Genomic DNA, 24,797 nt, shown 5'->3' with positions numbered 1-24,797 from the left:
CCCATTCCTTTCTAAAGCTTCTGTCTCTGTCAGCACTTGGAGACCCTCAGGGTAACTTTGGCCTTTTTGATTTGAGCTGGCTTTAAGTCAGTGCAGAGATGTGTGGATGGGTGATCAATACCTGTCTCAGTTGTTTTTTATGTCTTTATTTTTCTCTGGGATGGTGCAGACTCTGCTATCCCAACAGAGTGCAGCTGAAGTTGATCTGAATTGTAGCTCAGACTTTCAGCACTTTCTATGGCAGTGACAAAGCTACTGGTCCTCTGAGACTAAGAAGCTGATACCTGTTTTGAATTTAGGGGTGATGCAGACCAAACAAATGCCTTTGAAGATGAACACACTCAGATCTGTCTTTGACTACCGATGTTACCTCCTAAAGACGAGGAATGATACTTGCTTTGATTGAAACTTTGACTGAAAAGGATTGACCTTTTGCTTCAGACCCTCCTCCATTTCCACTTTAAATGGAAAGTGCTTTTCACCATTAACAAGAGAGGCAATTCTGAGAGGCAGTACCTTATCACTTTTCCTTTAAAGAGTGGAACACAGGTGCCCCTTCCCCTTTTCATTCCCATGGCATAATTCAAGAAGGTGTTTAACTGCAGGTTAAAATTCCTAAGAGTGTCTTGTCTCTCATCTGGCCTCTGCTGCTACTTCTCCTCCCTGGAAGCTTTCTTGGCTGCTTTCTATGTAATTTCATTTGTGATTCAGTCTCCTGGGAACCTTAGGAACTGCACAGCTTTCTCTTGACTCCAGATTCCTTTAGGTCAGGTTGTCCTGGGACATATGATGGTTTCATGTCTAAAAAGCTAAGTTGCTCTGTTGATTACCCTTTGTTTTGGGGTTGATGTGAGGAAGGAAGAAAGGAGGTGAGGGAAACTGGGAAGAGAGAGAAGGTCTTGGTTGTAGTTTATAATCCTCCTGAATGTGATGGGGTCTATGGCATTGACATTTAGGAAGAGGGGATGGTGGTTATTCACATCTTGCACGTGCAGGACTGTAGAAGCAGCCTGTGATTCTTGTGGGAATTGTAGGAATTACATGTGGAAAGTGAAAGTTTAAGTCAAAATGCTCTACTTTTATTCTGATCTTTTATCTGTCTCTTCTTCACTTTCTGAAGTAATTATGAGTTTAGAAGACTTTTGCCTAATTCAGGGAGTTGCACAGCAAGCAGCATATCTGCTTGTTCACCACTATCAGTGAGAATGAGCAGACCCAAAATTTCTCCAGATGTTGTTGTGTGGTTCAGCTGAGTGGGAGCCTTACAGTGCACATTTGAATAATTCCTCTGGCTCAGAGGAGCAAATACTTCTGCCAAAAGTTGTTGAACCAATTTGATCTTCTTTTGCATCAGAAAGTCTCCTTAAAACATATGCAGATGCTAGTATTCATCATATTCACCCACAATCACTGATAGATTCTTACAGAACCTGTGGATAATATTTCTTTTATTGGATGAGTCTCATCAGAGTGTGTCCAAAAATTTCAACTGAAGTCATTTGACGTAAAACGACATCTGTAGACTTTCTTTTTATCTGAATCGAATTTTGTTTTTTTTAAAGTGGATATATTTATGATAACTTTTTTTCCCCAGCCTCAATAAAAAGAAAAATACTTACTATTTATAATATTAGAATTGGGGTGGAGGAACATTTATCTTTCAGGTTTTAGAGGAGGGAAAAAATTTTCCTAGTTCTATGAGCTATATATGGCTAAGCTCAGATCAGAGAAGTAGTTTAGTACTAATACTGGTTGTTTAGAAAAACTCAGAAGTGCTTATGTTTAGTAGGAAATGTGTGTACGTTTCAAGTTTATTAGGTATTTAAGGCTAGGTTAAATGAGCGTATTTGCTGACTGAAGTCAATTATCAGGTGAGTAGACTTCAACCAGCAGCCACAGCTGAGATTATACCAATTCATAAGGATTCATGACTTCTGTTCTCAAGCTATCTATTTAATAACTTAAATAAGTGGTAAATTTCCCTAGGAATAAAGGAAGGGGGTTTTGAATTTTTTTTTTTTTAAATTAATGTGAAACTTCTCAGCAGTGAAACAAGATAGGAGGGGAGAAATTAAACTCTGATTTCCCAGTATGGAGCCTTCTCTTTATTTTCATAGAAACTAAATACACCATGTTCAAATATAAATTTCTTTCCTCCATTTTTTCCTCCATTAACTAGGAGCCAAAGGTCTTAACAGAAATCAATCCATGCAATTTATTTTTAACTTCACCCTGCTTAGCTACGATTGATTTTTATCTTTGCAATCGATGGTAGAGAAAACGGTTTGGCGGGACAATGAAGCACTCTCCAGCTTGTAAGGGTTGGTTTTTGAGTCTTTTATTGAAGGAATCATTAAAAGCTTATTATGAAACTAATAGGATGAAGACGTTTAAATGATGAACACGATTACACCTGTTTTACTGGTGAATAATGCCTGCTACAGCTGATCTCCTCTTGCCCCTTTTTAAAATGCTGGACAGCACTCTAGTGGGGGAAATTAATCCATACAGATGAAAGCAAGTGCGTCCCACATGCTAGTTAAAAGCTCTTCTTAAAGCAAGACAGGCAGTAAGCAGTTAGCTACTTTCCTATTCACTACTGGGTGATTTCATCCATTTCTAGCACAGTTTCATCTTTTCTGTGCCAAATATCAGATTTGGAACTTGAACCTAAATATCTGTTGATAAAAAATTATTAACATTTTCCTTTATTTATTTATTTGTATTGATTTTCCTTCTAAGGCTTTTTTGTGCTGTACTTTCTTTTACCACTCTCTTCCCCTCCCCTCACGTTGTCTGATTTATCAGCTGAAAATGTAAAGTGTCACCTTGGCAAAGCCATATGTTTCCTCTGAAGTCCTCCAAAAAGAGCTATAATGTGTACACTTATGCTCCTCTCTTAAGCTGGTTTCTGTGTGGGAAATGTGCACCTGCAGCTCTGATGTGGCTCATGTTATGGTGTAACTGTGCACATTTTCTGCAGGAGTTGCTTTTAAAACAAATGCAGTATTTTCACTCAAGATTATTCTGCTATAGCTGTGTCATCATAGCTCTGAAGGGAGAGGGAGGTGAACACGGATTGGACTAGTATAATAAATGCTCCTTTGTCTTAGCCAGTTTTCTCTGATGGGTCTGCCACTCTAGAAAGTGGCATGTTTTCAAACATGCCTGCTGAATTTACCAGGCAGCTTGAGGGTGCTTTGCACACAGAAACACTGATCTGTGTGTCCCCATGGCACACTCAGTAATTGCATATTGCTTTAATGGCTGTGCAGAAGGTATTATATTAATGGAAGCCACAGGGAGGGAATTCAGACTAGATGGTAGCTATCGTGATGGGATTTATGCTGGAGCAGTGGAGAACCTCCGTACACAGAAATATCCGGAAGATGGTTTTTCCTGCCCATGGTGGATAATCAAGAAAGAACACATTACACTAGGCTCATGTAGATGTGTTCTTACCCTCTGAATCTCTTGTGACTGTCATTTTGGTTAGGCTTAGGAGAGGAAGCACAGCTTTTCAATCCTCATACTGGCAAACCTATGCAAGGCCTAGGCAGTTGCCAGCTCTGAAGAACCTCAAAATCCCTCGTTAAGGGTGTGAATGGAGCAGCCTCTCTCCTGACCTTGTTATCACTCCTCCGTGCTTTAAGCCATAATTTGATTTAGGGGATTTTATGCCCACGAGAAGGAGAAAAGGAACCTAAAGTTAAAGCAGTGAAGAGGGATGCCAGGGCTCCCTATGGAATTGGAGAACACAGATCCAGGATGCCGTTACAATACTGATAGAGTGTTTCTCAGCCTTTGACTTCTACCAATTCATTTTATCTAACTGGAAGGGAGGGAACTCTACAAGCAGAGGAATTCACCTCAGAAAACAAGTGAAGTGTTCACTGAAAATAATATCAAGTATAGTCTATCAACTACTTAATATAAAGAAGAACTATAAAATTTGATTCTATGAGCTTTCCATTCACTTTTCTGGAAGTTCTTTCATCAGCAGAAGGTAGATGGGGTCTGGCTTAGCCCAGGGCCATTTCTAAGATTTAGTAGTTCCATGTTTGTTACATCAATACCTGCCTGACACTGGAATTTATAAGTCCCAGCATCAGCTAGCCAGGAAGATGAGAAGGAAGCCTGGTATACTGTGGTTTACACTTCCTGGCATCATCCAGGCGTCATTACATCCTGGGACCTCTTAACTCACTATACTTGCTTTCCAAACTCTTTTACCTGACATGTGTTTTTTGCTTAAGATTAAGTTCAATCTCAGAAAAAAAAAAAAAAGAAGGAAACAAAACATGCCCTTAAAGTATCATATTCAATCATTAACATGAGAAATGGCTTAGTGTGTTTCTAGATATGTCACAGAAATTATGGAGATCAATATATTCCATGAATTTTTTTTTATAATTCTCTGCAGTCTTGTGAACATACTGTGTTTTTTCTGTGTTTCATGTGCTCTGTCTCATCACAGGTCAGGAGAGGGAATGAGCTGACATACTGAAACTTTCAGGGCTTTTAAAGAGAAATTTTTCATGTTTCCGTTCTTCAGTGTCAGCTGATATAAGTTAAATGAGATTTTTGTCTTGATACAAAATGTGAAAGTATTAAAGAAAATTAGTAGATCATGACTGGACCCAGGAAGAAAGAACGCAGGTTAGGAAAGACAGATGTGTTTAATAACAAACATTTGTCCACAGGAATCATTTCCACTGGCCATAAGCCCAATTAAACACATAAAGTAGAAATCCAGAAAAACAGATTAATGATCTGGTCATTAGCAACGGAGGAGGAAAAAGACAAACCCAGCTAATTCTGTACTGAGCATGACAGATGAGCTCACAGCAAATAATTGGGTGACATTCATCAAATGTGAACTGAAAGGAGGCATTGGAGGGCAAAACAGTACCATAATCTCTGGGATTTACAGTGTTGGAGAGTTTGCTCATAGGAAAAGAAAAAGTTCATAAAAATAAATTAAGCTGGGCCTTCCAAAATTCATTCTCTACCACAGTGCTTGCCAAAACTTTATTGAAGGCTTGATCATTTTTTTGGAACTGTTATAACCGTGCATGTCAATCATGCAAAGATGAGATCCTGGCTGGGAAAAGCTTCACACAATTCCTGCCAGAAGAATTGTGGGTGGCTTCATATTAACTGGCTCAGAAAGACCACAGACCACAAAGATTTTTATTTCTAAACCGTTGTCAAGGTGACCTAGTCCAGGTAGAGGGCTGAAAGGGAGTTAACTAATGCACAGTGAACTTGAACATTGTTTTAATCCTGCCTTTCTGCATTAAAAATCAGAAAAACAAGCAATACATCCAAACAAAAAACCTCCAGGTACCAATTTGCAGTGGGATAAAGCCAAAAAAACCTGTGTAAAACCTTTTAAGTGTGGCAGACTTGTAGTGGATCCTGTTTTGGCACAGAAAGGGGAATTTGATTACCCCTTGATATTTTTGCCACTTTATGTTCATTGGATTAACTGGAAGATTGTTGGACTGTTCCCAATTTTAATTGTCATCACAGCATTTACAAAGTATGTAAATATTCATGTCTGCATGTTAAATACAAGTTGAAGACCATGTCTCAGCCCACCAGAAGAGGTGGATATTGAACTCAGGGTCCTTACCAAGTAGTCACTGGACATGTTCAGTCCTATCTGGACTCCATTACAAATAATGATGTGATGCTGAAATCACGAGTGGTGTAAAATGAGTTCATGTGACAACGTTATATCATTTGAAAATTTGGATTTTCCACTGGAGGTTAGAAATAACAAAAGAGGGATGTTTAAATATTCCCTGTGTTAATTTAGATAATATGACCTAGAAGTGTGGGATCCTTTGAGCAATGCTTCCAGAGCTGAGAGAGGTAAAATTACTTCAAACATGAATTTTTGCCTTTGAGTTGGACTCAGCGTGAGTCAACTGCATAGTCTGTTCTCTCCTGTGAACATTTATTTTGATGTGGTAGTACTAGATGTGAAACACATCCTTCAGAAATAACACTCAACAGTGTTATTTCAACCTTTTCAGCCTGGAGAAGAAAAGGCACTGGGGAGACCTTAGGACACCTTCCAGTACCTAAAGGGGGCTACAAGAGAGCTGGAGAGGGACTTTTACAAGGGCATGTATTGATAGGGCAAGGGGGGATGGCTTTAAGCTGAAAGAGTGTAGGTTTAGATTAGACATAAGGAGGAAATTCTTTACTATGAGGGTGGAGAAGCACTGGAACAGGTTGCCCATAGAAGTTGTGGATGCTCCATCCCTTCAAGTGTTCTAGGGCAAGTTGGATGGGGCTTACATAGAACCATACAATATCCAGAACTGGAAGGGACCCACACGGATCATGTAAGTCCAGCTCCTGGCCCTGTGCAGGACCTCCCCAGGAATCACACCATGTGCCCTTGAACACTGTACAAGTGGTCCGGTGGAAGGTGTCCCTGTCCATGGCAGGGGGGTTGGAACTAGATGATCTGTAAGGTCCCTTCCAACCCTAAGCATTCCATGAGTCTGTGATCCTCACAGCTGGAGTGCAGGACCCTGAAATGCTAGCTACTGTGCCAGTCCACAGTGCACTTCACATGAAGTGAGACCCTCTCATGAAGTGACTCTTGTTCTCTCCTTGTTTCTGCCACTGGCTTGTTTTGGATCTGTAAGCATATCACTTTAGATTTTCATGTTTGTGTTTACCCTTGGCTTTAGCTACATGTTATCTGTATAGAGTTTGTTTGCTGTGATATGGGTCATTCTTATGGCCTTCTTATGTGGTGCGTGGTATAATAGTGGTTGGTTTTTTGCCTTGGGAGGGCTAAATGCAGTTATGATAACATTACAAGTGAAAATGGGAAAAAATCAAAAGGGGAAGTCTTAGTGTAGAAGGCAGTCCTATTTCTAAACTTTTCTTTCTTTACAGTTCTTCAAACTCTCAATGAAGAAACATTATTTTGAGTTGATTAGATATCAAATTTCATGACCAGTAATATCGTGTCCTTCGAATGACAGCTTCTCTAGGGAAGAAAGCCACTATCTAGAGGTTATATCATTGCTGAGAATACAATAGATGCTGTAGCAATATTCTATGTAAGCTCATTCTGAAATATCACTGTCAGATAAAGGAGGTATATCTAGGAGAGAATCTAGGACCTTTCTGTTAGCTTTATTGGAAACTTAAGAAGCCAACAAATGACATTCCATATAATAGAGAAGTGCTTTGTGCATTTTTTTATCTTAAGACCTGCAAGACTGCCAAAACAGCAGAATATAGGAAATTCACTGATGTAAGCCTTGTTGTAGCCAGGCCTGAAATGGTGCTGGAATGAACACCTACAGCAAAAGTGACTAGTGACAGGTTTGAAATCCCATATTTTACAAATTATCAGAGCTATGTCTCATTGTTACATGGCATTTATGTGTAGCCTATACAATTCATTCGATCCATAAATCTGCAGATTTGGATGTCTATCAGTTCCCCCCCATATCCTCTTTCAGAGACAGTATGACTTCAGAGAAACCAGTTTTATAGTGACAAAGGGCATCTAAGAGTTTAGCTCCAGCTTTCCAAGAGCACATTTACTGTTAGCATTAAATGGTGCTGGTGTGGATCTCTTCTGTTAGTCACTATAAAAGGTTGTTGGAAGACAATCCTGGCCTCAAGGGACTTACAGTGTAGACAAGGCTGAGAAACAGCAGAGAAAAGAGGGATTATCTCCTACTTACAGGAGAGGAACAGAAGCACAGAGACTTTAAACTTCTTGCCCGAGGTAGTTGAGTTGGAACCATGTGATGGAACCAGATGATCCTCTTCCTCCCATTCAGGACCTTGAACTTTATATCCACTATTCCCTTTTTTCCTGAGATGTTAAAATCACACCAGAATTGAATCATGAGAGACAAAATGGAAAGTTCAATAGCACAGCTTAAATAAATAACCTCCAACCCTCTCAAATTTGGGATTTCTTTGGAGCTATGCAGCTGTCCCCTTAGGGACAGCTTCACATGTCATAGAAAAGATATCTGAAAGAAAGGTTGTCAAATGATCTTAGAGGTGACAGCACAGAGTGTCTCAGAATAGTCATCACTTACTTTCTCTGGTGTTTCCACAGGTGACAACTGGCGGAAGAGCAACTTACTACGTGTCATACAGACGGGAGCCTTTTGCACAGATTAAATTGCCCAAATACTCTCTTCCTAAGGTAAGTCCACGCTTAATGAACACAGATATGTAATATTTTGGGGGGCCAAATATAGGAGGTTCAATAAAGCGAAGTGCTGAGTCCTGCATTTTAACCACAACTACCCTTGGCTTTCTATCCATATCAAATAAGTCTCAACAAGGAGAATATGTCCATGAAATTATACTCAAATGCCATAGTATAGTCATTTTGTGGGACTGTGTAGAGCAGAAGGGACCAACCTTTCCAGTGCCTAGGCTGAATACAAGTTTCTGGGTAAACTAATGGGCAGCTGAGACCACTGCTACACTTTGGAGTCTCGTAATGGCTCTTGAGGCTACTCTCACGGAGGGCTGATAATCAGCAGTAAGGGCTGTCCCCTTTCTTCCACAAGTGAAAATTTTGGTGGGGTAGCTGTAAGATAGGTGACTAGATTTGCCTTATGGATGGATCTGCCCTTCTTATTGTCTGTGGGATATCTGCAGTCCAGCAGATATGGCATATTTGCTTTAACTTGTACTTGAAAAGTTGTGAGAAAGTTGCATCTCAGATTCCCAATGTTAGATCTCAACTCAGTTCCACTTGAGTTGATCACAGTCCACAGTGTATTGACACCTGCATGGCACAGATGCATTTTCTTTTGTTTGTTATTTCATGGTGGTGGTGTGGGATTCAGACTGTCTGACTACACACCAATCTTTGGAAACATTATTTATAGTCCCACCTTATGGACTGACCTTGAAAGCTGTCCCTCATTAAAAAGTCAAATGCGTAGAGGGAATGAATGCCCTTTGATTGTCCTGCTTTATTGACTGATGTTGTCGCAGGTTGGCCTGTTATAAAACAGATTTTTTGGTGGCCCTGGTTTAGAATTAGTACATAGTATAAAATCAGGGATATTTTTGTAATTTAAAAATGAAGTACTTTTAAGCTAGTCATGAAAAGTCTTGTAGCCATGTAAAGGAGACTTGTTTATTCTGCCCTTAGTCACTAGAATATTTTTGCTGTACAGTAATAACTATCCTGTCAACTGTAGATTAATGAACTCTGTTGGAGTTGTACGTATGTGAGGCTGGCACTAGGGTAATGCAGTATTCCCACTGCAAGTGGTCAAAACAGATTGAAGTATTGGGCATTTTGCTTTATTTTCACACTGTTGGAATACGTTGGATGCCTGCTTAATCTTTAAGGAATTATAGCTGCTGGGCAAGAACAAACTTCCTGATTTAGTTTTCCTTCATTGAAGGAAATGGGAAATCTCCCACTGATTGTACTCGCTGGGATAGAATTAAGCCCTCAAATGGTTTTTCCCCCATCCCATGGTGATAGGCTATGTTAGGTCTATTAGAAATAGCCCCATGTAATCAATCCCAACTTTTCATCTAGGTCCCTCACACAAAAGACTAAGTTGCCTCTTAACTTGAGGATATTGAACTGATCTTCCCTCAGATATTCTTCCCCAAAATTAGGTCACTTCACCCTTTGGGAGACTTCCAGGATTATGGTTTCTTGATGCAGAAACAGTGCAAGGAATTAATCAAGGCCTCCTGGCACCCTGGGGAAAGTTTAAATAGATACAAATAGATAAATGGTGTCTCATATATCCATAGTCATTTTGCTCCTAGCCGAACCTGAGTTAGTTTGTTCAACAATAGCAGTAAGGATGAAGTCCTTCAATACTCATCAAGACTGTGGAAATAATTTCCATGAACCTGTTTTAAAATAATACTGAGAAAATGCACTGTAAAATTTTTTTGATATTAAAACTAAATGGAGAAACCCTTGCTGGACTTTCTATATCTTGGTCAGCAGCAAAAATCCAACAAAGGTTAGTGGGTGGATTATTTGATAGTCTATATATAGTGGGATAATTGATCTCAGATAAACTCTCAATAGGAATGTGTGTTATTAAAAATCCCTATCAGCAGTAGCTCAAACTGATCCCTATACCTCACCTCCAAATAAATATGAACTCCCAGATTTTTTTAAACTATCCCTTTACCAGTTGGAAGCACAAGCCTGTCAGTTCAGCATGTGAATGGAAATTATCACTGCTTTTAGCCTGGTGCTACACCATGCTTAGTGACTATTAGGACTCCAAGGCTGTGAATCTTCCAGGAGTGATAAAACTGGCTTTCAAATTTATAAATAAAAAATGAAACTGGATGAAATTCCTTGAAGCTACCAAAAATGAAGAAAGCAAAAACCTTTTGCCCAGCTGGTGATCATTAAAAAAATGAAATGCAGAAAAGTCACAATGGTGGTAATTTATTGGCTTGCTCTAACAGAAAGTTGTTTAACATACCTATAATTCATGCTCCATCTCTATTCTTTCATAATTCATGGTAATTACTACATGTCCCGAAGGGCAAAGAAATTCCGAGATCCTCAGTAACAGGCCTTTTGTCTTCTTTTAACAGGACATGCACATTATCAGCACAGATGAGAATCAGGTCTTTGCAGCTGTTCAAGAGTGGAACCAGAATGACACATATAACCTGTATATCTCGGACACTCGAGGGGTCTACTTCACCCTGGCCCTGGAAAATGTGAAAAGCAGTCGAGGGCTGGAGGGGAATATCGTCATTGACCTTTATGAGGTATGTAGTAAAGGTCACCCTGCAAAGAACAGCAACTGCTTGATAGTTCAAGCAAGTGTAAATCTCTTACCAACCTCCCAGGATCTTCATTTTTTTTTGGGATCAGCCCCGAGGCATTTACTGGATTTGATGCTGTGTTCACTCATGTGGGAATGGATGCTGTGCATTCTGCTATAGGTGCAACAACCAGTTGCTTTCAAGTCAATGACTGATTAGCTATGTGTCATTTCCAAAAGGGAAAACCATTATCCTTCTCATAGTAATGTGGATGTCTATAAAAGGACTCAAAATACTGTTTTTCCCCCTTGGATATCTAGAGACACCTGCTTGCAGGCAGGGAATCTGGATTCCACCTTTCTGAGCACTGAACAGTTTGTGAACTATAAGCAAAAGTTTGTAGGTGCCATTTGCCCAAAGAAGACAGATGGATAACTTCTACCCCAAATTATCTTCCATTTTCATTCTTCTGCCAGACCTGTCAGCCTTGGCCAACAGCAGTCCATTCAGAGCAGTTGTTCCAGTTCCTGGTTTCTTCAGAGCATTCCGGTTTTGGTGTGTCATTGCTTGTTGGATGGAAGATCTGCTGAAATTCAGGGCTCAGTGCTTTGCCAGCAGCAAACAACTAAGAAGTAATACTAATAGTAATGGTTTCAGGCTGACTTCTGCTATTACATGGAGAAATGTTTTTCAGCTACCTGTAGAAGTTAAGACAACACATTTATTTCAACCAGAATGATGCTCATTTAACAACCTGTTTGTAAAAATCCAGGTAGTTTAAGTCAATGAGGGAAAACTCACAAATAACACATGTATCAGTATGAAGAACAGGGTTTATATTTTATTTTCACCTAGTTAAATATATTTTCCTGGCTATGAAAATTTATGTTTCTTTACTGTGATGAATCAGCTAATATAAATATGCATTGTTTCCAATTCCTGGGCAAACTCTGTATTCCCCAGTGGTTTATCATAGACTTTTTACTGCTAAATACCAATAGAGATTTTCACAGGGTCATTTAAAAAGTAGTATCACTCTGGGGGCTTTAGAGTAGAAGGATTTGCATCCTGGCTCTTGCCAGGAAGTTGCATTTTTGCAGCAAGTTCCTTCTTCCTGTCTCACTTTCACAGCTGTGCAACTGAGAGCAGACTCAACATGAAATCTTCTTGGGAATGTTTTGACAGGACCATATTTTGCTGTACTGGGTTCTGCTGACAAAAATCAAAACATTTGAAACTCAGTTGATTTTGTCAGAATTTGGGAGTGGAAGGAAAGTGAAGAATTCAAGTTTGCAAAACATCGGTGTTTCCGCATATTCAGGATTTCCATCTTTTGTGTTGATTTTTTTTTCTTTTACATGCAAAGATCCCACATTGCTTCTGATGTGATCTGCTGTCTCCCATGTGTCGGCAGTCTACGGAGGGAGTGGGGCAGACCCCATCCTGAAGCTCACAGAGCTCACCTGTGACATGCTGTACCTTCAAGTCCATCATCAGCCCATCCACTCAAGGAAATCCTAAAGTGGGCTGTTTCCCAGGGAATTGCTCTGTGAGCATCCTTGTCCTTTTCTTCCCGAGAGAGAGACCACATGAGGCCTTTCAGTTTGCAGCCATCATCAAGATGTATTTTAATGCCATTCACAGTCTTCTAAGGCTGGATTGAGATGGCTTCATAGCTTTTTCAGAGACCTTCCACTCCTGGGAGTGCTCAGATGGACATTGCTTTTAGCCTGTTCTTCCGATGTATTTTTTCATCTCACTCCGTTTTTCCTAGGTAGCAGGGATCAAAGGCATATTCCTGGCTAACAGGAAGATAGATGACCAAATCAAGACTTTCATTACCTACAACAAGGGCAGAGATTGGCGTTTGCTGCAGGCACCGGACACTGATCTAAGAGGGGATCCTGTACTTTGCCAGCTGGTGAGTGACAGATCTTTTTTTGAGCACAACTGACTTTTTGCAGAGCTGCTTATTTAAGTCACTAAATTAACAAAACTCTCTTGATTTGCTAGGTGGTAATGAATTAAATAGATTTCTTTATCTATAGCTTCATAACTTTTAAGTAAAAATTCTGACCATCTTCCTTGACGTTTTTAATGGAACTCAAGTCAGAATAAGAAAGTTTGGGGGAAAAGCGCTCTAGATCAGGCTGTTGGTAAAAACTAGTGCAGACATGCTTGCTTGTACTGCAGAGTTCCTGATTCTCTTGTTCTCATCTACTTTTATGGTGTCTATCCTGCAAATGAACATATGCTTCTGTTTTTAACAGTGCTAAGAGCAGAGGGGTCATTTTCAGAAGGATCAAAGCATCTGTGTGTAGTCACCCAGGGTTCCTCTGACATTTAACTTGTTGCATATTAAAGCTTCTGCCTTTTGTTTGTTTTCTATCAACAGCCCTTTTGCTCATTGCACTTGCGTCTGCAGCTCTCAGAGAATCCATATACATCAGGAAGCATTTCCAGCAAAGAAACAGCTCCTGGGCTGCTGGTGGCCACAGGTAAGAGCAGAAGTGCTTTTCACCACTCACTCATACCTCACTGGGAACTTGAGAGTATATGAGATGTTCCCTGTTGGTGCAAAAGCTTTCAGCTCTGTTTTAGCAAGTTCTGAGCTAATTCACTTTATCTCCCATTGGTTATGGGCTAGAAGAAGTCCTATGGCCACGAGTTCAAAAAAGGCAATGCCTGCCAGGTGTTTATTGCTCTACAATAACCCATATGCAGGTCTAAGCCCACACCTTCAGGGGACCATTACCAACTGGCATTACTTAGTCCTCTCACTTAACATTACAACCACTGATGTATGTGTCTACCTGTTTGCTGGAGCTGCCATGAATAGGAATAGTGCCTAGGGCTACACTCCTAGGAGGTATCAACACATTCCACCTTTTGAGCAGCAAGCACAGAGTTGTCACAAAGTCTGTCAGGTGAAACCTGGGCTTCATGTGTATCTTCCTTGTGCATGGTACCTACTTTAAACCCTGTGTTGCTCCAAGACCAGCAGCACTTCAGCAGCACTGCATGGGCCACTGTTATTGTGGGTTGTTCTGCAAAATTGTGCTTTGGCAGGTTATGATGTTTTAATGGCAACCTGTTACAATGCTTCATGGTGGCAATGACTGACCCACTGTAATTAACCTGACAACCATCCCAGGTCCTGTTTGCTCACGGCATGTAGCCTAATCAGTATGGATGGGGCTACCAGCCACACTCAGGACGGCTGCAGCTCTGTGAGAGCTGCTGGGCCAAAAAAGTGTTTTCTGAATGGCTGGTGCTACTGAAAGCTGGCCTCTGAATCATGTAGGCTATTCTGTCTTTTCAGAGAGAGGATCCTACATATGCTCAAATATGTCCAAATAGCTTAACTGTTCTTTCTAAGGCTCAGTTTATCTCCTTTGTCCTATTCAGCCTAGAAGTGGCTTGCAAGTGTGTCATGTTAGCATATTGCCTGTATGAATTTACACTATTTCTTCCAACCATTTTCATTCTCTTGTCCTTCTGTGCTTCCATGTGTCTGCCAGACTAAGACAGAACCTGAGAGACAGGTTCCCTTCATGACATTTATATCTCAACAAGGGAGACACCATGTGATTTCCAGTTCACTGATCCAGGCCAAATGGAGTGAGATAATTTGGTTTAAACCTCCAGATTTCCCTATGCTTAGCCAAGTGGAGTCATCACTCCTGGCAGGTTGCACTTGCTAGATGGATGCTTAGGAACAAGCCCTACTCATGATGTTGTAATTGCAGAGGCTTTTTTTTTAACCTTTTAGGAAGAAAATAGAGACAGCAGGACAGTGAGATTCTAGGTGTTAATCTAAATTGTTGGTAAATTAGGTTCTTTTCAAGCTGCCAGTGCATGAGATGAATGTTTTCCAAGTCTAACAATTAATCTTTAGGAGGCAGAATACAATTTCTGCCTTACTGCTTTGTACATTAAAAGGCTTAACCTATAGGGAATATGCATATCTGTTTCCACTAGCCAGTTTCCCAACAGGAACGTCTCACCAAATTGGTGAATGTGTTCAAGGTTAACTTTGCAATTTATTCTCACGGGCGTTGGCTGCTCAAAGCCTCTGTGTCTTGATTTACAGTGGCACATTTCCAGCAATGACTGGAGATTTGGGCTCTTGGTATAGGACAGAGGTTAGATTCTTGCAAATGAAAGAATTATGTTTTAGTATCTAATTGTACAGCTGTTAAATCCTCTTGACTTGCTTGAGCGTTAGTTATGTTTTGTGGGGGTTGAATCCATGTAGGCTGAAAGAAACTAGATGGAGAGAATGAAGAAAATATTGGAACAGGTTTGAACAGAAAGACAGAAAGAAGTGATAGCAACAAAACCTTTTCTTCCTCCAGTCTGAAAATTGCTGTTTGAAAATTGGGGTTTCTATTTCAGTATTTAAAATATGATGATACAAAAGTTACACTTCTGCACTTTAAATCAGTTTCTAATTCTTGAGGACTTCAACTCATGATAAGATACTGGGTAAAAAAGACTTTGAAACTAACACAGATTTATTCTCATGAACCTGGATGTCCCTATAAAATGACCTTCTGTATGGTTGCCCACATCAGGTTTTCCTTGTAACCTCATCTAAAGCAGTTGGTCACTCTTGCTGGTGTCAAGGAATAAAATTAGGTAGATGGACAATGTGACATTTCCTACATCCTGAGCACTGATTTTTGAGTTGTGCTGCCTCCCAGAGTCAGAAACTTTTTGAAACAGCACTGGCACAACACTGTGGCTAGTTGGATTCCATGATGATGATGAAAGAAGACCATCAACCCACAGATGGGTTTTAATTTCTCATTTTCCAGCATGAAATGCCAGAAATTTAATTAACATTTTCACTAGTGTGTTTTTATTATACTCTTGTTGATGTTAGAGATATGTCAGGAATGCCACATCTCCCTTTGCTATTTTTGGAGAAAAAATATTAGTTCTTCCTTCCTTCTGTGGAACTTACATCTGCTTTAAAAACAGTCTCATTTGGAAGTTATGAGAGTGGCTCATTGAGTAAAGGGCTTTGAATAAAGAAGACGTGTGTTTGATCACAATATGGTGGCAGTGGTCCTTTATAATTGGGAGGCTTTCTGATGGAGCATGTCAGTGTTACAGCTGCCTGCTTCCTCTGGAGCAGATGTTCATACCACCAGAATCCCACCTAGGACTGACTGAAGGTACTACTGGCTGTCCAGCAGAAAAAAAACAAAATCAAAAAACAACAAAATAGTCCCTGAGTGACTGGTACCTTTTCCCTGAACCACTGGGTGCTTTGGAAAGTAGGGAAGTGAGAAAAAAATTGTTTAGAGCAGACCTGCATTGTTCAGTGAGCCTGTGTGTTCAGTATGGGATATCTGTTCCCAAATGTATGGTGAGGCAGAGTAGTTCACCCTGTAAGGCTGCCAGCAAAATGGTTTCCATAATAATGGAAATTACTAGATTAATACTGAGAACTGTATCAAGTAACTGGTAAGTTTAAACTCACAATTTGGTTTAGGTCAATGAGAACAGTCAGTGTTGTCTAGAATGCTGTTCAACCTGGTCTCTACGTCTGTGCTACAAAGTCATTTGACCCAACTTAATTCTCTGAACCATTTCTGCCCCTGGGTATGGTTCATACTTAAACAAGATTTTCTACAAGTGGAACTTACACTTCATTACGCCATAGTTTCCATCAATTGCAAACCATTCATAGACCAAGTAAGAAACTTTGTTTATTTGACTGCAGGTTCTGAGATCAGTTATGTGTTTGAGCATTTTGACAGAATCATGAGTAGACTTTCTAGCCCCATAATCGTAGGCTTCAGCAGAGTCTGGGTTTCACCTTTAAACTCAGCTGTATGAGGAACTTCCCCTTGGGCGCTCTCCTCTACACAAAAGCAGAGACAGAGAGGTAATTACCTTGCCCTTGATGAAGACTGGCAGATCACAGAGATGCAATTCACCAGCCAGAGCACAAAGACTGGAAGTTCAGAGAAAAATGTGTATGGAGTGAAATATCTGGTAGCCGGGGACAGTGGCCACTATTTATTCTGCTGCTGTTCTGGTGATTTGTATGAAATAGGCATGGGGTTTCATACACAGATTTTTGGGTATGTAGGTCCTTGCCTACAGTAAGCCTGGCTTTAGTGCCTGGCAATTATGGGCAATGTTATTTGTTTGGAAGATAAGCTGATAATATGGTTTCTCCCGCTGTCAATTTTGAAATGTCACAGCTCTTGTAAACGAATGTTGCCACCTAACCATGGTGATGGTTTTTGATGAGAATAGAATCAAGAACAGCAAAAAAGCAGCGGTCAGGCCAAGTTATTTTCATATCATGCAGTTCTGTGTTCATCCATACAAGAATGTCTGACACTTGTGTTTCAGGCAATATTGGCTCTGAGCTTTCCTACACTGATGCTGGCGTGTTCATCTCTTCTGATGGTGGCAATTCCTGGAGACAGGTATGTTTTGCAGAGCAAAGGAAAGCATGGAGGCTTTTGCTGTTCTTCTTCTGACTCTTCTCCTCCCAGTGGAGGGGAGCACTCATGCAGTACCTAATTTGTTTGCAGATCTTCGAGGAGGAATACAATGTATGGTTTCTGGACTGGGGAGGGGCACTAGTGGCCATGAAACACACATCGGTGCCCATTCGGCACATGTGGTAAGAAAACTTATTACTTTGAGGTTTCCTGATGGAGATAACCTGACAGATATGGCATCACCTGGTCAACATCTACTAGAGTCTCTACAATGAGCAAATTAAGTCATTATTACCATCAGTTTGGTTTTGTTGATTAATACAATGATTATCGTACCATTTTATAAATATAATGTGTCTATACATAATCACATACATACGTGAATTAGTCTTTGCACTGGTAATGTACTATGAGCCTCCAGGCGGGGTTTCTTTCCTACAGCACATACATACTGTCATCCTTTGTGCATCAGGTTTTTCTGAGAGGATGTGTCTCATTTCTGCTCTTTGTTTACAGAATTTAACAATAGCTGGTAAGACAGATAAAGGGAGAGAGGAGAGGGCACTAGGTGTAGATAAGGACAACAGAGATATGTTCCAAACATCTCTGTTTTCTCTGGTATTCAACTATCAGTTTCCAGAGATACATTGTTGGCAACAGAATGGAATTGGAGGTGAAATAGGGCAAAATGATTTCTCAGCGGAAGACGCTGTTTTGCTGTAAATGAATTATAACACTCTAAGCCCTAAAGATACCACCCAAAATTATCCTCTCCTTAGCTCTTGCCCCTCTGGCTCCTTCACTAGTGAAACATTGGAGAGAGGCATTCAGAAATTCAGAACTAACACTGTTAACAGAAAGTGGGTGTGTTAGCATCACCTTCAGTCTCTAGTCTTGGCTGAAAGAGGGGCATGTCTAAAACACATCTAATATACAACTCTAATGGACTGACCTACCCAGTTTCTAATGTTTTGTAGAAATTAATTAGTTAGAAATAGCTTTCAGAGGCAAGATTTGTGTTCCTAATAGATAGAAATAACTTTCTGAGACAAAATTTGTGTTCCTGACTGCAGTATTGACTTGTCTCTAGCTTGATAGTGCTAAGCACGTGTCCATCACACGCATTTCAGGCAGAACAGGAAACGTGGTCTTCAGTCAAATAGAAGAAGAAAGCAATGGTGTTTGGCAGCAGGGATGAGGAGCTAAGGTCTCCTCTACCTGAGCCATTATTGTACAAACTCCTTCAGTGAAATCGCAGTCATTCCAAAGCTGGACACCTCAAGACAAGCCGTCTTTATTCATCAAAAGCTAGCATTCCAGAGATGTACTTTAAGAACATTAGTGACTATATTTTCAATATAAAAATATTCTGGTCTTTATATTTCTGACCTGACAGATAACTCTGGGATAACTGCATCATAGATTTCTATAAAAGTTTGAATATGTTGCATTTGAGCACATTTCTTTACCATCTGAGCTAAAGAAATGACTGCTTTAGTCTTGGTGTGGTAGTGGATTGTTAAGCACAGGATGTATGGCTCATATTCTGAAGGCTTTGTTATTTTTCTAGGATAGGGGAACCAAGTGTTCTTCAAGAGGTTTGTGCCTCCATGTGGAATTACAAGACTTCATTATATGCAAAATGAGGCTTGCAATTTTTGTCTTGCTTTCTAATGTTCAGGAAACGGGTTGGTTGTTTTATAACAAACAAACTTGTTGCAGTGATAACTTAATATACATGGCTGTAAATGAGTCAGGGCCAGGGGTTAGTCTAGGCCAGCACATAACTGGCCTCCATAACATAACAACCTCCATAACTGGACATATGAAGGAAAGTAGTAACAGGGCAGACTCAGTGATGAGCTACAGACTCCAGTCAGTTGTTGGAGGGTGTTGGCGTGTGACTAGAAACATAAGCCTCTGAAAGGTAACTCAGTTCTCATAACTAAAATGCCCTCAGGAAAGAGGACATCAGGACCATGTCAAAATCTTTAGACTAAACCAAGTATGAGTCAAGGCAGGAGAAGTGTGTATTAGCCAAGAGTAGATGTCACCAGCAGTAGTTACATCAGACTGCGGAAAGCTGAGCTCCAGAAGAGTGAAAGGTGAGCCACTTACTGAAAAAGCTGCAAGTCATATATTAACCATTTATTACTGTATTATTCAAGTCAGGTGTAACTATTTTAATTGTGTCTTTAATTGTGAAGGCTCTTTGGACATAAAAAGCACATTACATACAAGTGCCTGTACTTAGACATTGGGAAAGACTTCCATAGGAGCTGAGAGCTCAGTTCACCTTTATTTGCTTTGCAGAGGTTTGTTTCAGATGTTCTACCTTTACAGTAAGTCTCATGCAATGGCATGTGCAGTACTATGAGTGTCCCACCCACTCTATTAAACAAGTAGTGATTTAGATCTGTTATCAATAAGCTCCAACAGGTTTCCTCCAAAATTGTACCCTTAGGGGCTTTGGAATTTACTTCATATTGCCTCAGTAGGCACCTGTTTTATGGGCAGGAGTGGAATAGATTAAAGGGTACATGTAAATCTATTAGTTCTCAGGCTGAGACATTGTACAATAAGTTTCATCCTGGAGAAGAGAGGGGTGGATAATTGAAAAGCTGAGAGAACTTTAGCTAAGCTAATGAAGCATGCTGTTCCCCAGAAATTGAAATGCTATTTAGAGAGATAAGCATGCAAGCAGAACGCATACAAATGCACAGGTGTATGGGAAGATACATACATTTAAATAAATAGATTTAGGGCAGATAATCTTTTTGTATGCTGTTGTACTCCCAGCTTTCTGTCTTTAGTCTAAAGACAACTTCCTATTCTGGCACATGTGCATTGTAGGCCAGGTGAAGGTGTCTTTCTCCATGATATGAGAAGCAGAGTTAGGGAATGGGAACTGTCAGCCTTGGCTTTCCATACCAGAGATCTGAGGTTGGTGTAACCCCTGGTTTGTAATACACACTACAGTGGCCTCCTGATCCTTTGGTGGCATTTCAGATAGTGTCCTAAGTACTTGGAGTGGGGAGGATTCAGTTCCCATTAAGACTTTCCCTTGCATTCAGATGCAGATGCACATGTGAATGCACACATTCAGCATCCCCAGCCCCACCCCTGCCAATTTGGGCAAATTTTCTTTTATGCTGACTTTAAAATAAGAAGTGTTTGCTGCTATTCAAAGAAGAAATTTGTGCTGTATGTCTTTGGTAATGTCCGTTGAAAGTAATCTCTCAGCCTTCACAGCCCAGGTACCTCACAGAATTACAGAGAACTCTGAAACAGCTGTGCTTGGAAAGGATCAGATAATATTATAGCCAATAAGCCTTTGTGCTTCTCTGTTTGTTCTTATTTTGCTTATATAATTTGGAGCTGAAATTCTGGGCAGAAATTGTGCAGGAACAATTGTGTGGAGAGTCTGGGAGCAGAGAACACCTTGGTTGCTTTCAGAAGTGTCCATGGTCAGCAGGTCTGGGAGCTGGGTGCTGACAGGATGCCTGTCTTTCCTGCTGCAGTAGCAGTTGGGTGTGTACACCCTCCTCTGGCTGTTTCCTGCACTGCTGTGGTCACAGGCTGTCAGGGGAAAGTGAGGGCTGGCAGCTCTCAGAGGGCTGCAAAGCCAGGAGCCCACCGAGTCCCTGGGGAAGCAGGACAGGATCTGGCAGCCAGGCCCCATTCCATCAGCCCAGCCAGGAGCCCAGCAGCCAGGGGCAGCCCCAGCCCTGGACACTGGGCAGCTCAGTGGGGACATGGATGGACTGAGGCCACCTCTCTGTAAAACAGAGACCACCTCTGAAAGGACATGAAAACAAGTATTAATAGGGCTAGAGAACTGGTAGCTAATGCCATGTGGCACTGATCCATGGATGGGTCAAAATGTCCTGTGGCAGTGATAGCAATTTTCATGCATTCAGGCCAGGGCTGCTTATGCTCTGAGTGTTGCTTCATGCCAGGTGCTATTCCAGATCCAGAAACAGGTCTTGGCAATGCCTCTTGATCCCTTGAGGTCTGATGTACAGCTGCATCAAGTATATCCATGTCCTTATTGCCAGTGTTTATGCTTTCTAAAGCTTTGATCTTTCAAAGTACTTTAAGAGCATGAATTTAGTGGGCTGGGAAATGGCAAAGATTGGTGCTTGTCTATAAATCTAGCTGCTGGGGCTTGCAGATCTTAGCCAATATTTAATTGATGCAGTTGCTCTAGAGTAAGTGTTTTTATGTGTATAAATGTTGTCTGCTTCTATCCCAGGATGAGTTTTGATGAGGGAAGATCCTGGAGTAAATACAGTTTCACATCAACACCACTTTTTGTGGATGGATCACTTGTAGACCCTGGCATAGAGACCCAGATAATGACGTAAGTATAGCAGCTCCTATTTCAAATTGTAATGACAGAGGGGGTGCATGGAGATCCCCAAGTGCATAGTAAGCCTCATGATGTGCAGTGCAGCATTGTGTAGCTACACATGTAGTGTTGCATGAAGGCATGGTGGTGTTTTGTGGGATTTTGTGGTGGTCACAGACCTGGTTTACATGTCCATGCTTTATGTGGCAAATAGGCGATGAAATCAAACTCTTTCCAGTAGTGATAGGGGGTATAACAGGGAGAGGTTGTCTCAAGCTGTAGCTTTGGAGTTCACATAGGACAGTAGGTAAATCTACTTCTCTGGGGAGTGGTGTCCTTTCTCATAATTACTGCTGAGATTGTATTCCTTGGATCTGATGGCCCAGGGAATCAGTGCTCTTCATAAGTCAGAGATCTGTATGGTTGCATCTAATGTCACTTCTGTGCTTGCTTCAGTTGTGCAGCGTGACTGTCTTTTGAGATTGCTGCTGGGTGTGAATATCCCCAAACCTCACTGCTTGCTATCTACATTGTGCATCTGGTTTTACCTCAAGGTAAAAGTGTTCTCATCCTGATCTGGGATGTAGTATGCCATGGTTCACCCATACCATGAAAGGAAGAGCCTGGGCTGGCAGTGAAGGTGCTTGGACCTTCCTCCTCCCAAGAGTGCTAAAGTGCTGGGTAAGGCTGGTGAACCTGGTGGAGTAATGTTGGCCCGAGAACAGGCCAGGATCTGAGTTTAACAGCCAGGGGAGAGAGGGAAATTTTTAAGTTCTAAGGCATCTTCAAGGAGTCATCTGACCTCTTGCACAAAGCAGATCAGAGCAATCTGTTCTGGGACTCTGAATAAAGCAAGGAGTAGATGGACTGCCTTCCTTGCTTGGAGAAATGCCTTCTTACTTGTGTTTTCTCTGAGCTGGCTGAAACAGCTTTCTGAAAAGAATTAGAAAGCAAGGTGGCTAAGATGCCTTAGTCTGAGGCATGGCTGTGAAGCTTATCTACAGTGGCATGAAGGAGTGCCTTGGGTTAATCACATCAGGCAGTGTTGCATCACTCCAGTTCAGGGACAGCAGAGAGACTGTAAATTTCACCTTGCAGTCAGTTTGCTTTTCCTGCTTTTCTGCACCTGCACTTCTTGCAGATTTTCACTACTTGCAAGAGAAAAGAGATTCAGGCCAAGTTTATTTTCTTCTAGGCTTCAGTCCATTTGCCTACTTATATGGCAGAAATGTGTGGGTGGATCTCATTGCTGGTGTCACAGGTAGTGATAAACTGAGAGTAGACTGCTGGGTGTGCTTGTCTTCAGTTTCTGAGGAAGTTTGGACAGGGTAATTGTTGTGTGTCTTGGACATTTCTGCTACTGATTTGAATTTATTCCAACTCTGTTGCATGATTTGTGTTGTTATGCCTTTCAAAAACCATATCTACATCAGCTTTACACGAACAGAAGTGACTGTGTTGAGGAGAAGTCTGTATTTCAAGTTAAGCTCATCTTAACTGCAAGAAATGGGCTGGGGGAAAATCCTCTTTTACTCTTCTAACAAAGGGTTGTTTGAACTGACTTCTTTGCCGTCTATGCCATGACAGAAGAAATGTTTTGGTGCTGTAGTCTTGAAGGGCTCAGGAAGGCATAGCCAACTCCTGGATCTCCTGTGATAAAGTGTCTTTGGAAGGCCAAGCTAAATAATTATGGTTATCCTTTATGCCTTTATATAAAGCAAAGCTGGAGCACTCCTATGCTTTATTCCCAAACAGTGCTGAGGCAGAACAAGGCAGCCTCTGTGTCTGTCACAGACACCTATTGAGATTTTATCAGAGTATAGGTGGTATCAATTCCAGTAGCATTGACAGCTTTTCCTTTATTCCAAAATGATGTCTCGGCTTTGGCTTTTTCTTCATAAAATCAGAGTACTTATTTGTGTGAAAGAATATATCTGTGCATCTACTGCCTTACTATCTGCAAACATTACCCCTATATTTGCAAGAGCAAAACACAACAGCATATGATATACCTGTGAGCCTTTTCACAAGACTGCTGTGAGCATCCTGTTGGGGAAATATATGCCAGCTCCCAGCTAAAGATTAGAACCTGCAATTCTGAGCACTCTATGCAATGATAATGTGTCATTTTCTGTGTTGGTAATGTAGTGCTTTTCTGTGAAATCCTTTATGCAGTGAGCAGTGTGTGTCACTTGCTAACCACACACACATACAGACACATGCACACATGTGTAGAGAGACAGATCCAAGATCACATAAATCTGCACATCAGCACCTTCATTCAAATCAGTGGGGCTATTCAGTTGCAACTAGCTGCAGATTTAGCCCATTTACTTTGTAAATCAATGCAGTTTTCTTTTGAGATGAAAGATGCATTAAAAATCTAAGTTTATTGTTTTTTCATATCTCTGTAGTCTTCTGGTGAAAAATGCAGTGAGTTATCTTCCTGAATACTGTGTATTAGCTTTGTTGAGAACTGACTTTTTTAAATCTTTGCAGGCATATTATTATTATTGCCAGTGCTATTGTTATTGTTATTGTTTTTATTATTACTGTCATCATTAGCAGTTTTTAAAACTATTCTTAATAGTCTGTAAAAGCTATACAAAGAAATTTCATGACACTTGCAATAAATATTTAGAGAAATTCCTATCCACAGCATTAGGGAACTGAGGAGGAAAGGGCCCATTTGTAAAGCCTGTATGCAAACCATTTGTATGCAAATCACTTAGGTATTTCTCACAAAGAGAACTCTAGTGAATGCATCTATAAGGGCAGTGTAGGATCATGCTGAGCTTGTGGAAACTTTGGCTGAGAAGAAATCGATGCCTTTCTGTTGCTACTGGCCATCCAAGATAAGACATGGTGGGTTGGAGGGACATGAAATTTGTCTTTGTGCATAGAAATCCCAAAGATTTCAAAAAGTTTCAGGATGAGAGGAGCACAATGGTTTGGGATTAGCATCCCCCAGCTGATCATGGGGTCAGTGGGAGTGCTTAGACTAGAAGCACGGCTGAGGCAGAGAGACCAAGACTGTGGGCATATTTGTGTACTGCTAGACTGGGTAGGTTAGTGGCTTTTAAAGAGTGGATTTTAAAGATTTGTCTTTCATCCTCAAAAATGCAAAATATTTCGCTTAGGAGTCTTGGCTGATTCCTGTTAGGGAAAATTTTTTCCATAGATTTGCATCAAAATTT

The 24,797-nt window shown here is 40.8% G+C and overlaps 1 protein-coding gene across 1 annotated transcript in view; it reads left to right on the top strand.

The window, feature by feature from the left end:
- Positions 1–24,797, top strand: part of SORCS3 (sortilin related VPS10 domain containing receptor 3) — a 288,897-nt gene that overhangs the window by 210,548 nt on the left and 53,552 nt on the right. The window contains exons 8-14 of the mRNA XM_027738740.2: positions 8,114–8,203; positions 10,603–10,782; positions 12,554–12,700; positions 13,175–13,277; positions 17,155–17,231; positions 17,340–17,431; positions 21,505–21,612. Coding sequence (XP_027594541.1) covers positions 8,114–8,203; positions 10,603–10,782; positions 12,554–12,700; positions 13,175–13,277; positions 17,155–17,231; positions 17,340–17,431; positions 21,505–21,612 — 797 coding nt within the window. The remainder of the gene's footprint in view (positions 1–8,113; positions 8,204–10,602; positions 10,783–12,553; positions 12,701–13,174; positions 13,278–17,154; positions 17,232–17,339; positions 17,432–21,504; positions 21,613–24,797) is intronic.

This window comes from Pipra filicauda, unplaced genomic scaffold (assembly GCF_003945595.2).
Source record: "Pipra filicauda isolate LSUMZ 115617 unplaced genomic scaffold, ASM394559v2 scaffold85_size2586006_pilon, whole genome shotgun sequence".
NCBI lineage: Eukaryota > Metazoa > Chordata > Aves > Passeriformes > Pipridae > Pipra > Pipra filicauda.
The sequence above is the reverse complement of the archived record's forward strand: the minus strand, read 5'-3'. Positions and strand labels throughout refer to the sequence as shown.